The 13,847-nt window shown below is 32.5% G+C and overlaps 1 protein-coding gene across 2 annotated transcripts in view; it reads right to left on the minus strand.

Annotated features, from left to right (window-relative positions):
* Positions 1–13,847, minus strand: part of SLIT2 (slit guidance ligand 2) — a 231,580-nt gene that overhangs the window by 16,683 nt on the left and 201,050 nt on the right. For both annotated transcript variants that reach the window (XM_065735731.1, XM_065735730.1), the window contains 2 exons: positions 12,604–12,743; positions 1,373–1,466 (listed from right to left, as the gene is read on the minus strand). In XM_065735731.1, coding sequence (XP_065591803.1) covers positions 1,373–1,466; positions 12,604–12,743 — 234 coding nt within the window. The remainder of the gene's footprint in view (positions 1–1,372; positions 1,467–12,603; positions 12,744–13,847) is intronic.

Consider the following 13,847-nt stretch of genomic DNA (forward strand, 5'->3'; position numbering starts at 1 on the left):
ATAAATGGTTCAATGTTTACTGAACTAACATAATTCTCAAAAACACATCCTCCGCATCCCTGCCGTGGGCCCTCAAGTTCTCAATGAAATGGATACTTTATATTGTTAGAATACTATGCAATATTATTTTATTATTTTATTATTTATTTTACTTCATGGAACTCTCATTGTTAATGCTAGCAGCATTTCTGCAGGGAGTTCTCATATTCTTAGATTGAGTGAATGCTCAGAAGTCTGTGAAAAATGAATGGAAAATATTACTAATTCATACATTCACATGAATATTTTGTGATTAAGATTTATGGATTGATTTCATTAGACCACGTAATTCCTCCCTTGATGTCTTTTTCTCTTGTATCTAAAACTTGTTCTAAAGAGCCAAGAGTGAGTTCAAATATCTGTGTAATGTTAAACTAAGTACTCCAACAAAATATATTCCAAATTTATTGAACAATGTATATGAATAAGAAAATGGAATAAAAAACGTAAAGCACACTATAAAAAAAAAAGTGACATACATGCTTGAAGTTACTGTATATGTTATTTTCTAATTTCAAATCTCTGAAATTAACTTGGAAGATTGATCAACTGGGTAATAAAGTATAAGATGCCAAACTACATTCACTGAAGTGGCATGAAGATAATAAACATAATGCATAAAAAATGAAATCCAACAAGTTTCTATTTTCCAACCAACAACTATCAATTTCATTTCATGGACATAGGAATATTTGATAAGTTTGGATATATATCTTTTCCTCATTTTAAATAACACATCTTTTCATAAGTTCTTGTAATGATCATAGATAATCTGATTCTGGCATAAGAGCATACTGTGCATAAGACAGGTACTTAGATTTATTAACCTAAAGCCTATTAAAAACTTTTTGAACTGTGCGTAATTAATTGTAATAAGGATATAGTGTAATTACAGAATAATTTTCCTGGGAATGGACTTTATTTTATACCTTCCAGTGTTCCTTCCTAATAACCTCTTTCACAATTACTTCTCAGACAGCAGTATAATAATTCCACTTCAATTAAATGTAATTATTTTCCCCTGTCCAAGCTACCAAAAGCATTTTGTATAGACTACCACATCAACTAACTGTTCTGCATTTTGTTCCTCTTCAAATTTGAGCTGAAGTTAGAACTGCTAAGGATCTTTTAATTCAGTAAACCATAACTAAGATAATATTGTAGATCTACCTTAAGATAACTGAATGCATTCTACTGTAATATTTGATAATAATTGAAATCAGTATTTTGAGAATGGAACTTCCTTCCACTGAAACTTAAACAAAAGTCGTTGAGCAGGATAAAAAACTAGAAATTTAGACACAGCTGGATCATGGCAATATTTTAAACTTACTTGTAACCTTTGGGTGTCAAGATGCACTTTGAGTCGTGCTGGCAAGGATTCAGGTTCTGAGCACAGAAATCTAGTTTCTCCTCACAGAGCTCACCTGAAAAGTAATATATGTTCTCAATTCAATGTAAACACATCAGTGACACAAAAATAGCTGTTTCTATTTTTTAAGTAATTGCAATGATTTTTTTTTTTGTTAACGTAAAAAAAAAAAAAAGCATGGTTAATGGTATAATAATGAATACATTCTACACAGAAATAGTCAGATTTGTATTGCAAGTAATCTATTTCTGGAGAAATAAAATAAAATAAAACAATAAAAAACAAAACTCCTTATATCACTGTTTGACAAAACAATTCTAATTATCCAGCAACAAAAAACTTGCAACCTTCTACTAGACATTCCAATTTTTTTGCACTTGTTAATGTACCGTAATATTCTACTATTCTTGCTTGCTGAATTTTTTTGCTACCAGGCCCTGAAATTATGCGGGTAGTAGGGTAGCCCCTTGTCATTCGGCAAGAGGGTATAGAAGTAGAACTGTCCACCAAAATGGGAAAGATCAGTCGATAAGAAAGTGCCTTTACTGCTGAAGCTGAGCTTTCCTTCAAGAAGCATAATACTTGGTATCTTTTGGTTTTACTTTATGGATTATTGGTCAGCAGTGTAGCTGGATCACAGAATCACAGAAAGGGTTGAGGTTGGAAGGGACCCATGCCCCTACTCAAGCAGAGATGCCCCAAACAGGGTGCCCATATCCATGTCCAGGCAGCTTCTGAAGATCTCCAAAGAGGCTCACAGCCTCTGCTCAGCCTGTGCCAGTGCTCTCTGGTGTTCAGAGGGAGTCACTGGTGTTCGGGTTTATGCCCACTGCCCTGGCACTAGGCACCACTGGAAAGAGGCAGAGTGAGCAATAAATATCTGCTGAAAGGCAGCAAAGTACTGAGGACAAAGACAGCATCACCACTAGTGCAGAAAGGGGAAAATAAGATCAATTAGGGATACAATTTGAATAAAAATAGATGAACTAGAAAAAAGGAGGAAGGTACAGAATAATAACATTGGAATGGAGACTGAGAATATGAATGAATGTTATCTTCTGAAATACGTGTTTTGGTTTATGAATAAGCTCATCGGCTACTAGTCTATAACATAATAAATTTTCTGGCATCTTTAACTGTTATGTGTCAAGTTCTTGGAGGGCCTACCACATCAAAAAAACTACTTTCTGTCTTAGATGGACTTCTCTGGCATTATAGGAGTACACATGATAAGAAATCTAAAGCAACAGTAGGTAAGTTTCGGATTTTTATTGCTTTTGTTGTTGGATTCATCAGATACTCCCTAGAAAGCTGTCATTTTCACAGCAGTTGTGCATATAAACCATTGTTTAAGACAGCATATCATGAAAATACTATTGGGACTTTTTGTGACCTCAGATATTGTTTATACAACTTCAGATATGTGGGATTTATTTCAAATAATGGACAAGTAAATAAATCTTGGAATTGACAAATGGTCCCCGTTAGCAGCAGATGTAGGAAAAAAGACAAAACTGAACCAAGAATAAAAACACATTAGAAACATATGTGTTATGTGTTTGTAAGGCATGAAACCTTCAATGTCCTGAAAGACAGAAGCCAAAACCAGTCAGGAAAATGTATCGCAGTCATCCAACAGAAACAGAAATAGATCAAAAGATTCAGACTTATTCTATATAAAGATGTATATATATTTTTAACAACAGCATATTACCAATTTGCAAGTTGAGCATTTTCCATACAAAACCAGATAAGCTTTGGGTCAACACAAGACAATGGTGTTCAAGCACAGCCTACTTAAAAGACCTCAGAAAAACTGTCAGTAACAATATGACTATGTCAATATATTTAGGAAACTGAATGAAGATCAAATACAGGCCAGTGAGGATGACTAATAGAAAGGATTTAAATTCTATCCTCAAAGCCTTTTCAAACTCTCTATGGACTTATTAGTCTGGAAGCGTGCAAATGTTATGGCTAGGTCAGTGCACAAAGAATCCTGAAATACCAGGGATTCCTAGCATCCCACAAAATATCAAACAAAAACGACATCTCTTTCCCTTTTCAAAAGGTTTTGTTTGAACGAAAGCATTTAGAAAAGGAAGTAATTCCTCACATAGTATTTAGTCAATCTGAAGAACTTGTAATGGCTGAAAGCCACCTAGAGGCTAGCAATATTTAAGTATTTGATATCTATGAACATTATAAATAGAGAATTCAGATTTAAGCAATATCAGTGGAACGAGAAAAAAATGAAAATTACTTTTTCTTGAAAAAAAAAATCCAAAAACAACCAATCCCCTTAACTTACATGCATTCCTGTGAGCTAGAAATGCATTTATCTTCATAAAGATCAGTATATAACACACGAACACTTTTATATACTCATTAAAATATACCATTAAAGAGTATAATCTATATAAAATTAAATGCAGACCTTCAAAACATAAGAAATGACAATCCAATTACAAATGATAAAAATACAGTTATTCACTGTTTACAAGACTTGGAAAAATCCTCTCTAAACATTCCCAAGATTCCTCAAGAGTATACCACAGACATTATGAGTGACATATTGAGCCTATCTTTCAAGCAGAGGTGGAGGTTTCTTGTCTCTGTAGTTACAGTCACCATAAAAGTTCAGTAGAAAACTCCCAAAACACTTTTTCAAAAGATGAATCAGGGCTGGTTTTACAGGAGCAAACAATCTCACCACTGCTTCACTGAAGTGGCATTGACACAGGAGAGAAATTGAGCCATGGCTTAGATTAAAAATGGCATAGATCTTTTAAATTTATTTAAGTGTGGCAAATACCATTAGTGTATAAATCTGTCCATTTTTTATTTTTTTCATCCAAATGCTTCAAAAATACCCAGTTTTTCAGAGTACATTGCCTTTTAATAAACAGTTATGAATTTATGACCCATATGTCTTTAAACAACACTAAAAACTGAACTACTTAATGAAGAATTCTGGGACGCCTGAAACATTTTAAATCCCAAATCTTACTAGGAATAAAACCTAGACATTTACAGTTTTGAAAAATATCCAATTCAAATTGTACAATCAGTGTTACACTACCAGGTCTACTGCAGTCAAATGGTTTGCAAGCATCATTAGTTTTTTTTTAAATCATGGCCAGAATTTTATTTCAATACTCTGTGGAATCCTGTCACAGCATAAAAGTCCCCAGACTGAAAGAGAAACAGTGATTCCAAAAAATAGAGCTCTTCTTAAGAAGACAGGAATGTATGTGCTGTGATAGCATAAAAGGAAATAAAGTATGTCTTTGCATTTAAAAATTTTACATAATGTGAATTAAATCAGAATCATATAATTGGAGGGAACTTTTAGTTGAAAAAAGGGAGAAAATAGGAATCAAGGAAAGGGTGTGGTAAACATGGCAGTTTGTGTAGTGTAATGAGAAAACAAAATTCTATGAACAAAAAAGTCAGTTTTAAAGGAACTCTAAACACTGTCATTGTAGTTGGTAGAATTCATAGTAGACTTGCAGAGAATTAATGAAAAGAAAAACAATTAAAAATCTGAGATAGAATCGAAAACATTTACATCAGATACTGAATTTTTAAATGAAAATATAATTAGCAGAAGAACAAACCAAAATAACCTAAAATGCTGGTTCTTAATTTGCAGTGTTAACAGATTTATACTCTGAGTGGAGCCTTCTCATATCCAAAACATAACTGCTTGAATTAGATAGAAAAATTACATAAAGATTTGATAGATGGAATCCAAACCGCTGAAGAGTAACTTCCTTGTAAAGGAACATCTCTTTTGCCATACTGAATAACCAATTTGTTATTCAGAATTTAACTGAGGAGAAAATCTTTTTTTTTTTTTTTTTTTTAATGAAGAGAGAATGATGGAAGTGAAAAAAAGGAAGTAAAAGATTTACCAGCTTAGACTCCTTGACTTTACTGGAAGGAAATATTAGAGAGTTCTCCAATTAAAGAAAAAAAAAATGAAGTGGTTTTAAAATCATAACACAAAACACTGGAAAATCTATTGTGTACGAATGTCTCTGTTCTAGGAAGCTCGATACCAGTGTATGTGTACATTCTTCCATTCACCTAATAGCATTAGGACTGAGGGTTCTGTAAGAGCTTGGCTTACTCAGCATGCTTTAGAACACGAAGACAGCAACATTTTTGTATGTAGAAGAATAAGCAGCAAATTTTTTTTTTCTTAAATAATTAGTGGATAATGTCAAAGATTCTACGAAAAACTTTCAAAGTTTAATTAGGATCAGCAGGAACTGTTTTCATGAGACATCCTGTTTAATTAATCTATGCAGTCTGGTTTCAGGTATGGAGTAGCACTGAAAACAGTGGAATTCCTCATCATTGGCACAACCTGAATATATGCAATCCTTCGAGGTAAAACCTGAAATATTTACTGAGATTTCTACTAAGATGTAAAAGTTGTTGCAGATTTAAACAGCCAGACAGTACTATTATGTACTATTATCTGTACTATTAGTACAGATGATATTGTGTTCAACCTATAAATAACCAACCAAGGTTGCTAGATTCATAGTCTATGTTTCCTCTGTATATGTTAATTCACTCAGGACTTGATGAGCTTATAAATCACAGAATAACTTAACTTTGGATTTCTAAATATATGAAGACATGAAGTACAATAAATTAGGAAGAACAACATAATGATGCAAAAATGATTTACAACATTGTTATTTTGAATAATTGTGCAATAAATTATTGCTTTGCAATGTGATCCAGAATATTTCTGAATGAATAGAAGAGCTCTAACACAAGTGGTCATTAATATTAGACCACACTGGAAATTACAGGCAAAATTAATGAAGAAACAAGCTTAAAATCACCAATGTATTAGTAAAGCTGAGTATGATGTTAAACTAGATAAAGAATACAAAGGAAAGACCTGTCAATTGCTTCAAAGCTAGAATGCCAAATACATATTGCAGACATAAATAATTACTGGTATAGCAGGAAATATGTACATTTATTGTTTTTCCAGCTTCTGATCTTGGTTGCTATGCATTGTGAGTCAACTTCCACAGTCTTTAATTTTTATCAGATGGGCATTTTAATCTAGTTTTTGACTGAGAGTCTCTGTTCAGTTACTTCTGACTTAAATACTCAGTGCCATACAGGAGTGGTTGAAAAATAGTAGTGTTACTTAAAACTACATACAGAAAAGTGCTGTATTTTTATTAAATTTTGAGTTTGACAATCATGAGAAAAGGCATTTAAAGTACTAACTGTACTACTGAGAAGAAAAAAAAACAACCAACAAGTTAAAATATCTATCTGTAGCTGCTAGAAGGCTACGTAATTAAGTTTTGAAGCGTAAAAACAAAATTTACATCTGTGTCTAGGGCTTGCCTAAACTGAGATGATTACTTTTCATTATCTTTCTTTTTCCCTCTATCATCACAGTTCAAAAGTTGCCTGCCAAGAAAAAACTGATTGATGCTCCAAACAGCTTATATACTGATAATGACTTTCATGTTCTGTGTGCAAGCAAATACAAGCATGTATCACACACATCTGCTTAATTTTTGTGCTGAACTTAGTTCACATCTCCATGTCTTTGATAATTTATTTGTAAGGAATTCGTTCTTGATAAAATCAGTAATTTTAATATTTTCTTGTTCACACTCGTGTCATACATTTACCATGACTACAGTTCTGTATAGAATTCATTGCCTTTCTACCTTTTATCACATTTAAAAGACATTCAAACTACCAACAAGCCTAATTATGCACAGATAACATCTGTTTCAACTTGAAGTTGAGGCCTGAGTCTCTTCAAAGTAGCATTTTCAGTTTAGATTCTATTTAAAAAACTGTTTTTCATGGGCACAGAAAATAAGTTTAGGGGTTTTATTTTTAATTTACAAAAGAAAACCCTAGAATTTTCCAATTTACATTGCTAGGTATCTGTAATAAATAAAAATAAATCACAAACATTGAACTGATTATTATAATCTGCTTCATTTATTTGCTATTAAAAATGAGGGTAACAAATAATTCAACATCTATATTTATCTGTACTGAACTTGTACTTTTTCTGGTTCTCCTAGTGACAAGTACTCTTAACCAGACTCATACGGGTACAGCAACAGAATAATGAAGACATAAGAACTTCTGAAGTGACAAGGAGAAAAAAAAATCTAAGGGCAATTGTTATTAGTCCAAACAAGTAATCATAAAACGCAGTACACAGAGGTGTCTAAATTGTATGTAACTTTAGGCATCTCTAACCTGCGGTTGGAATCACTTCCTGGAAGTATCTGCTTCTCTCTGTCATTTGCAGAGGGAACTCAGGCTCTGAACTTAAGTTACAAGGGTGTCAGATGTCAACACAGATAGTATAACTGCACCCCAGATAGTATAAATGCACCCTTGCTAAACATTTAGTTGTTAATGGAAATATTTTTCATTACTAGTGAAATATCACATTTTTTTATAGACTGCACAATATATTTATCAAATTTACTTGATACAAAATACACTTCAGGTTGATTTGTATCATTTGCTTTTCAGAACTAAATAAGCAATTTACAAATACACTGCCAACAATTATGGTAGTTTCAGATTATTTAGATTAGATCGTACAGAAAATCAGCTTGTATAGAAAATGATTTATCTCTGTTAGAGAGATAGGTGTCAGGCAGAGAATAATAATAATAATAACAAAAAAAAACAAAACAACTGAAGTTCACATTATAAATACCACAATCATTACATTTCTTGTACAGTAGCCTGAGCTTAATGAGATCACTTCAGATTCTTTAGATACTTATGGCAAAAAGGTCACTCATATATGATAAGCAAGACTACCATTCTATACTCAAGTGTAATTTCAAGTACCATCATTTAATAAAGAAATTACAGAAGAACAGTGCTAAAAAACACAGCATACATTAGAACAGAAACACAGTATGTCTTAAAGATGAGAATAAAGATTTCAGAAGATCACAACATAAAGCTTTCCTTCAGTCCTATCAGTGGCTGCGCAAATTTTTAAAACATCTGAAAAAAAGTAATATTAAGGTACTCCCGCATCATGATCTGCATCTTCGATGGCACTCTTTCAGTATGTATTCACAGCTATATCCATGTGACTGATTTCAGGATTTGCAGTGAGCTTTCTAAATGATACCTATATATGATTTATTTGATCATTTGTAAGAACTTAAATCCATGCACCTTTAAGGAAAGGAAAGTGAAAATAGGCTTAAAAGACAACTGACCTTTTTCCACTTCATTCAGATTAGCAGCTTGCAGTGACAAAGACAGAAGAGACAAGAGACTTTTTACATTGTAATACAACAGCATAGCACATTAAGCTAATGCACAGCTATAGCAGCAGAGATGTTGATATAGCAAAAATGAAGCAAGCTTCAGTCTCACCTACAGCAGAGCAAAACAAACAGAAAAGGTAAGGAGTACATGCTACCAGTGGCATAAGAAAGGTTTTACTTCTGGATCTGTTAGATTTGTGATCTAATGGCTGATGGTAAAGAGGAAGAGAAATGATTATCTGTAGTCTATAGAATGCACACAAAATGACCTGGTGTTTACTAGACTGAGTTTAAAATAAAGGAGATGATAATGTTAAGAGAACAGCAGAGATAAAGAGTGCAGGACATAGCGAAGCATTTTAGTGCTGTATTTCTCAAGATTTCATCAGACAGTCTGAAAGTCTGATGATTCCATTTGCTTCCTGTTATTTCACAGTTACAGTCTGTGATCTTAAGAAAGCTCATAGTATTGTGCAAATACCTTTCTTTCTCTTTCCACTTTTATTTGTGGAGGCAATTGCAAAACTTAACTGAGGCAGAGAAAAATCGATTCCTGATTCTTAAGCAATAACATAAGCTACCAGGCTTTTTTTTCTTTCTTTCTTTCTTTTTTTTTTTTAAATCAATAGCACTTATTTAAAAAGTGTAAATTTTCAAGGGATTGTTAGAAAAGGCAAGAAGTGAATGACTTTTGCACTGTAACATTCTTTACAATAATTTTAATATTTTTGTATCTATTTTCAGAGTTAATTTGTGATTCCAAAAAGTCCTCTGTGTAATATTAAAATTTTAAAGAAGAATGATTTACAATTCATACCAATGGGTTCCAACTGACTTCTTCGTTATACTGTGCTACTGAAACAAAACATATTTGCAAATGAAAAAATGAAAAAATATTCTGGGTTGATGCACTTCCACATTCAGTACATCCCTGCTGTGGCATCTTGCACATAAACTATACAAAGTATTGTCAGCAAAATTAAAAGACAATATGACAAGGCTAAGGTAGCATTTTCCTGGTATGTATTCTGTTCAGCTTCCAGGAACTTATGGTCCAGGGACCTTTTGAACTAGAGATACATACTTTCATATTTAAAAATATGTTTTTACCTACTGAATATATAGCCAGTTTTTCTGATGATGAACCTATTTTTTTTGCCAGCTAGTACAGCTATTCATCTACTGAAAAGTGCCTTCCATGAAAAAAAAACCAAATGAACAAAGCACATTAGCAATATACAGATCTGATTTTAACCTTATAGAACAAACACCAAGATCCAAATGCCTGCAAAACTTTTAATGAAAAGTCACTGTATCAATACTAGGTATGGATTCTACTGCTTTCAAATCAAGCTATGGGCAAGAGGAAAAAAAATCCTATAAATAATTTTGTATTGCATATACACTTGAGGCAAATGTAAGATCATTTTACATTCTAAACACTATTTCTAGATCCTAACGTATCCAGACTAACTCTTAACACTGGAAGTTACTTAACATTTTATATTATCTCCTTATAATTTATCTGAATCAAAACTGGCTTAAGATCTCACACAATGTATCCTATCTTCAGATGTACTGTAGAATTCTGTACTATGTCCTGTGGAATGAAAAAAAATAGATTTCGCTATAACTTATGTCCAACTTGTCAGTAAAAATGAGTGGAGGCTCTGGTCTTGCATGTTTGGAAAAACTTGTGTGCCTTGTTTTGGTAAGGTTTTGAAATAATCCACTGATCACCTACTGATCTCAGTAACAATTTTGACCAGGCACTGTATCTTGCAAACAAATCTGCTTTTCTAAAAGAATTACAGTCAGGAAACAAAACCACCTGCCATGTAAACTCACAGCATTTTCCTGTTAAAACTACACACAGTATTCTACAACAACAGCAGGCTCCTCAAAGCAAAGTAATTGTCATTTCTTTAGATATGAGTCAAACTTAAAAATACTTTCTTCTATTTTAACTAAAAAAAATCCTCCAAAACATCTACAATACAAACATCAAGTTAAAATGCTGCCAACGTTTATGCTCTCATTTTTTGCTCTAACTTATAGAAAGAAATGCTACAATTGAAGTTGTAATTGTAAATGTAAAGCGATTAAACAATTTCAATTAAAATACAACAGAAATGCAGCAAGCACACAATCAAAATTTTAGTCTAGCACAAACAAGTCTTTGTATCCACTCCATGGATATGTAATACAAAACAGCCCTTCCCCATGGGTTATTATGAATACAAGCTGTCTGCTCTAGCTGTTCAAATGCACCTAGAATAATGTTTGAAATGAAGAAACAAGGAACACAGGCAAAAAATTGTTGAGGAGGATGGATGAGCAAACTAATAGTCTACTATTTAATAAGTACATGAAACCTCATAGTGTGAAACCGTTAAAAAGAAAAACTAGACTGATGTGACCGGTTTTCTTTCTTCCATCCTACACAAAAGAGTATCTGTTCATTTTCAGATGAGATAGCAGTTGATACTGGAAAATCAACACCGATATAGCTGAAATATTAGATATAGGAGAAATAACAAACATCTGCCACTAGTTATTTATACTGTTGCCTATTATTTGTTCCTAAGGCTTGAATTTTCGGTGGCTTTTAGTTACACAGAGGTAGTAGTACCTGACAAAAAAGTTTTCTGTTTAAGCAGTAGGTTATATCTAATCTTCCATATGTGGATCACCCCGTTATTCTTATTTATCTTATTCTGGCTACATATGCTTTTAACTCATATCCCTTTAGGTATTGTGGCTCATTCTTCATGGAGAAATTTGTTCCAAACATTTGTCCAGAAAAAAGTACTGGATGAATACATACATTAGATTATGAAATCATATTTCTTATACCTGTGTTCTATCATTTTTTACTCACATAGGATTTTCAAGATTTATATAGAGACTTCAAATCTGAATACTCTAAATCATTTCAACAATCCAGTAGGTTGTAGAAATAATGATGGAAATATCTTGGATTAAAAAGGTGTTAGCTATGTTTTCAATAAATGAAATTACTTCATTACTTTACCTCTCCTTCCAGTTTTCCAGAGCTCAAATTTAGTGCTCTGTGAGGATGGTGAAAAGTATAACTAATAGATGCAGTAGGACTTAATATATTAAGTGAAAAGGGTGACTAGGTATTGTTAGTTAATTCTAAGGTTAGAGAGGATCTTGCTTCTTTTTTATGTGTTTCAAATTATGGTTTTGTAAATTCAAGCTCTGCATTCTCCTAGTGGTCAGCTAACTGACAGAAGGCAGATCTATCTAACTAGAAAAACTATCGAACAGGTGAACACAAACAGTAGATCCTTCTCCTTGTTCTCAAGTGTTCCTGTTCTAACAATTCTCCATTCTCACAGAGATGATGAGAGCAAGCAGTGTACCCTCTAAAAATTGTCTCTAAAAGAGGAGTCTGACTGCCAACTCAAATGATGCTATTTTCTTGTGGTACTATTTTCTTCATCACAATCTGTATTAATATTTTTAAAGGAGAGCAGGACAACATCCAGGATACCAAATCCACTTCCCTGTTAGTTCAAAGAGATACTTTTCTGCCCTGGCAGCAACTTGGAGAAGATAAAAGTAATATATTTTTTCAGATTTTTGCATGTGTGGGTGTTCTTCATTGGTCTGGTTGGGGTAGACATATGCAAGGAGCACATTTTGAAACATCTTTTAAATTTCACAATGCTATAATTTCAAAACTAACAGGGAAATTAATGAGTGGGTATTAAGTCTACTTTTGACAAAAAAACATACAGTAGAGAATTATTGAGGGAAACTTGTCGGTAAGTCAATTGCAGTGTAAATTGATTCACGTACAAAAATAGAGAGAAATTCCTAATAGGAAAGATCATTCTCTTATACTCCTACCTGTATATTCAGGTGGACAAAGGCAAGTGTAATTATTAATTCCATCCACACAAGTAGAATTATTTTCACAGTCATTGTCTTCACAGTCATCAACATTTATTTCACAATTTTCACCTTCAAATCCATCTGCACAAGTACACCTGTAAAACCAAAAATAAAACCAAGCACACAAATATTTTACCTGGGGAGATCAGAGAACTTTTGTAATTAATAGGGATACTAATTATAACCATCACCTCTAAGAGAAGTTATTTATTTTATATATTTTGTATTTTATTGTTTTAATTTATTTTATTATTAGTTTTTTTATTTATACTATTTAGTTTAGTATAAAATAAATATAATAAAATATACCCAAAATATTTTTTCATTTTCAGTTACAGATAAAAAAGCTGCTAAATATGTATCTTTCAGTTTAAGGCATTTCTTAAATGACTGGTCAGCTCTTTTGAAAGGCATGCTACCTTTCTATTACTAAATGAGATCCTATTTTTTAAGGTAAATAATCCTGCTTTTTTGTTGTTGTTTAACTTGTTCTTCAAAAAAAAAAAAAAGTAAATGATGATATCACTTTAAGTTCTAGAGATGTAATATTAAGATATATTTCTTAATCTAAGTAGAAAAATATTTAATCTTTGGGCAGAACATGGATTAAAAATATAAATAATGTCTTAATGAATTGCAGGATAATGAGTTGTTTCTTTTTGAAGTGCTATTTCTAACAAGCTTGAGGTGTAGATTATTAAATGACTAATAATTTCACAGAAGAATGTGAAAGAACTTTATTTCATAATTCATGAAGTACATCTGGAGTAATTGTACTGTGTGATTAAATAACTCAAGATTAAAAATGCTCACAGCATGTTTATCTGCTCGCATAGTGAGTTTCAAAGGAATCATTAATTTTCTCTTTCACTGGGATTTAAATTTTATCATTTACATGCTGTCTGTTAAAGTAATACACACAACAACAGATGAATTGTGAGATTTTTTCAGCAGGGATCTAGCCAGCTATTAATTAGCATAATGGAGTCAATATTATGTTGTCTTGACCTGATAAGCCTCAACTAATCACAAGCATTTATTGTTGTTTTTAACAGTTCTGGGGCTATAGAAGCATTCAATGAACAGCAACATATCTGAAAACTTCAGAAGCACTGAAAAACTACCTGCATTTGTAGTGCAACCATCAACAAAGAGAACCCAAAGATTAACACCAGTTATTTCAGCATATAAAAGTCAGC

The sequence above is a fragment of the Cyrtonyx montezumae genome, unplaced genomic scaffold (genome assembly GCF_038088225.1).
Source record: "Cyrtonyx montezumae isolate F1298 unplaced genomic scaffold, pur_monq_1.0 scaffold_2, whole genome shotgun sequence".
NCBI classification, from domain to species: Eukaryota; Metazoa; Chordata; class Aves; order Galliformes; family Odontophoridae; genus Cyrtonyx; species Cyrtonyx montezumae.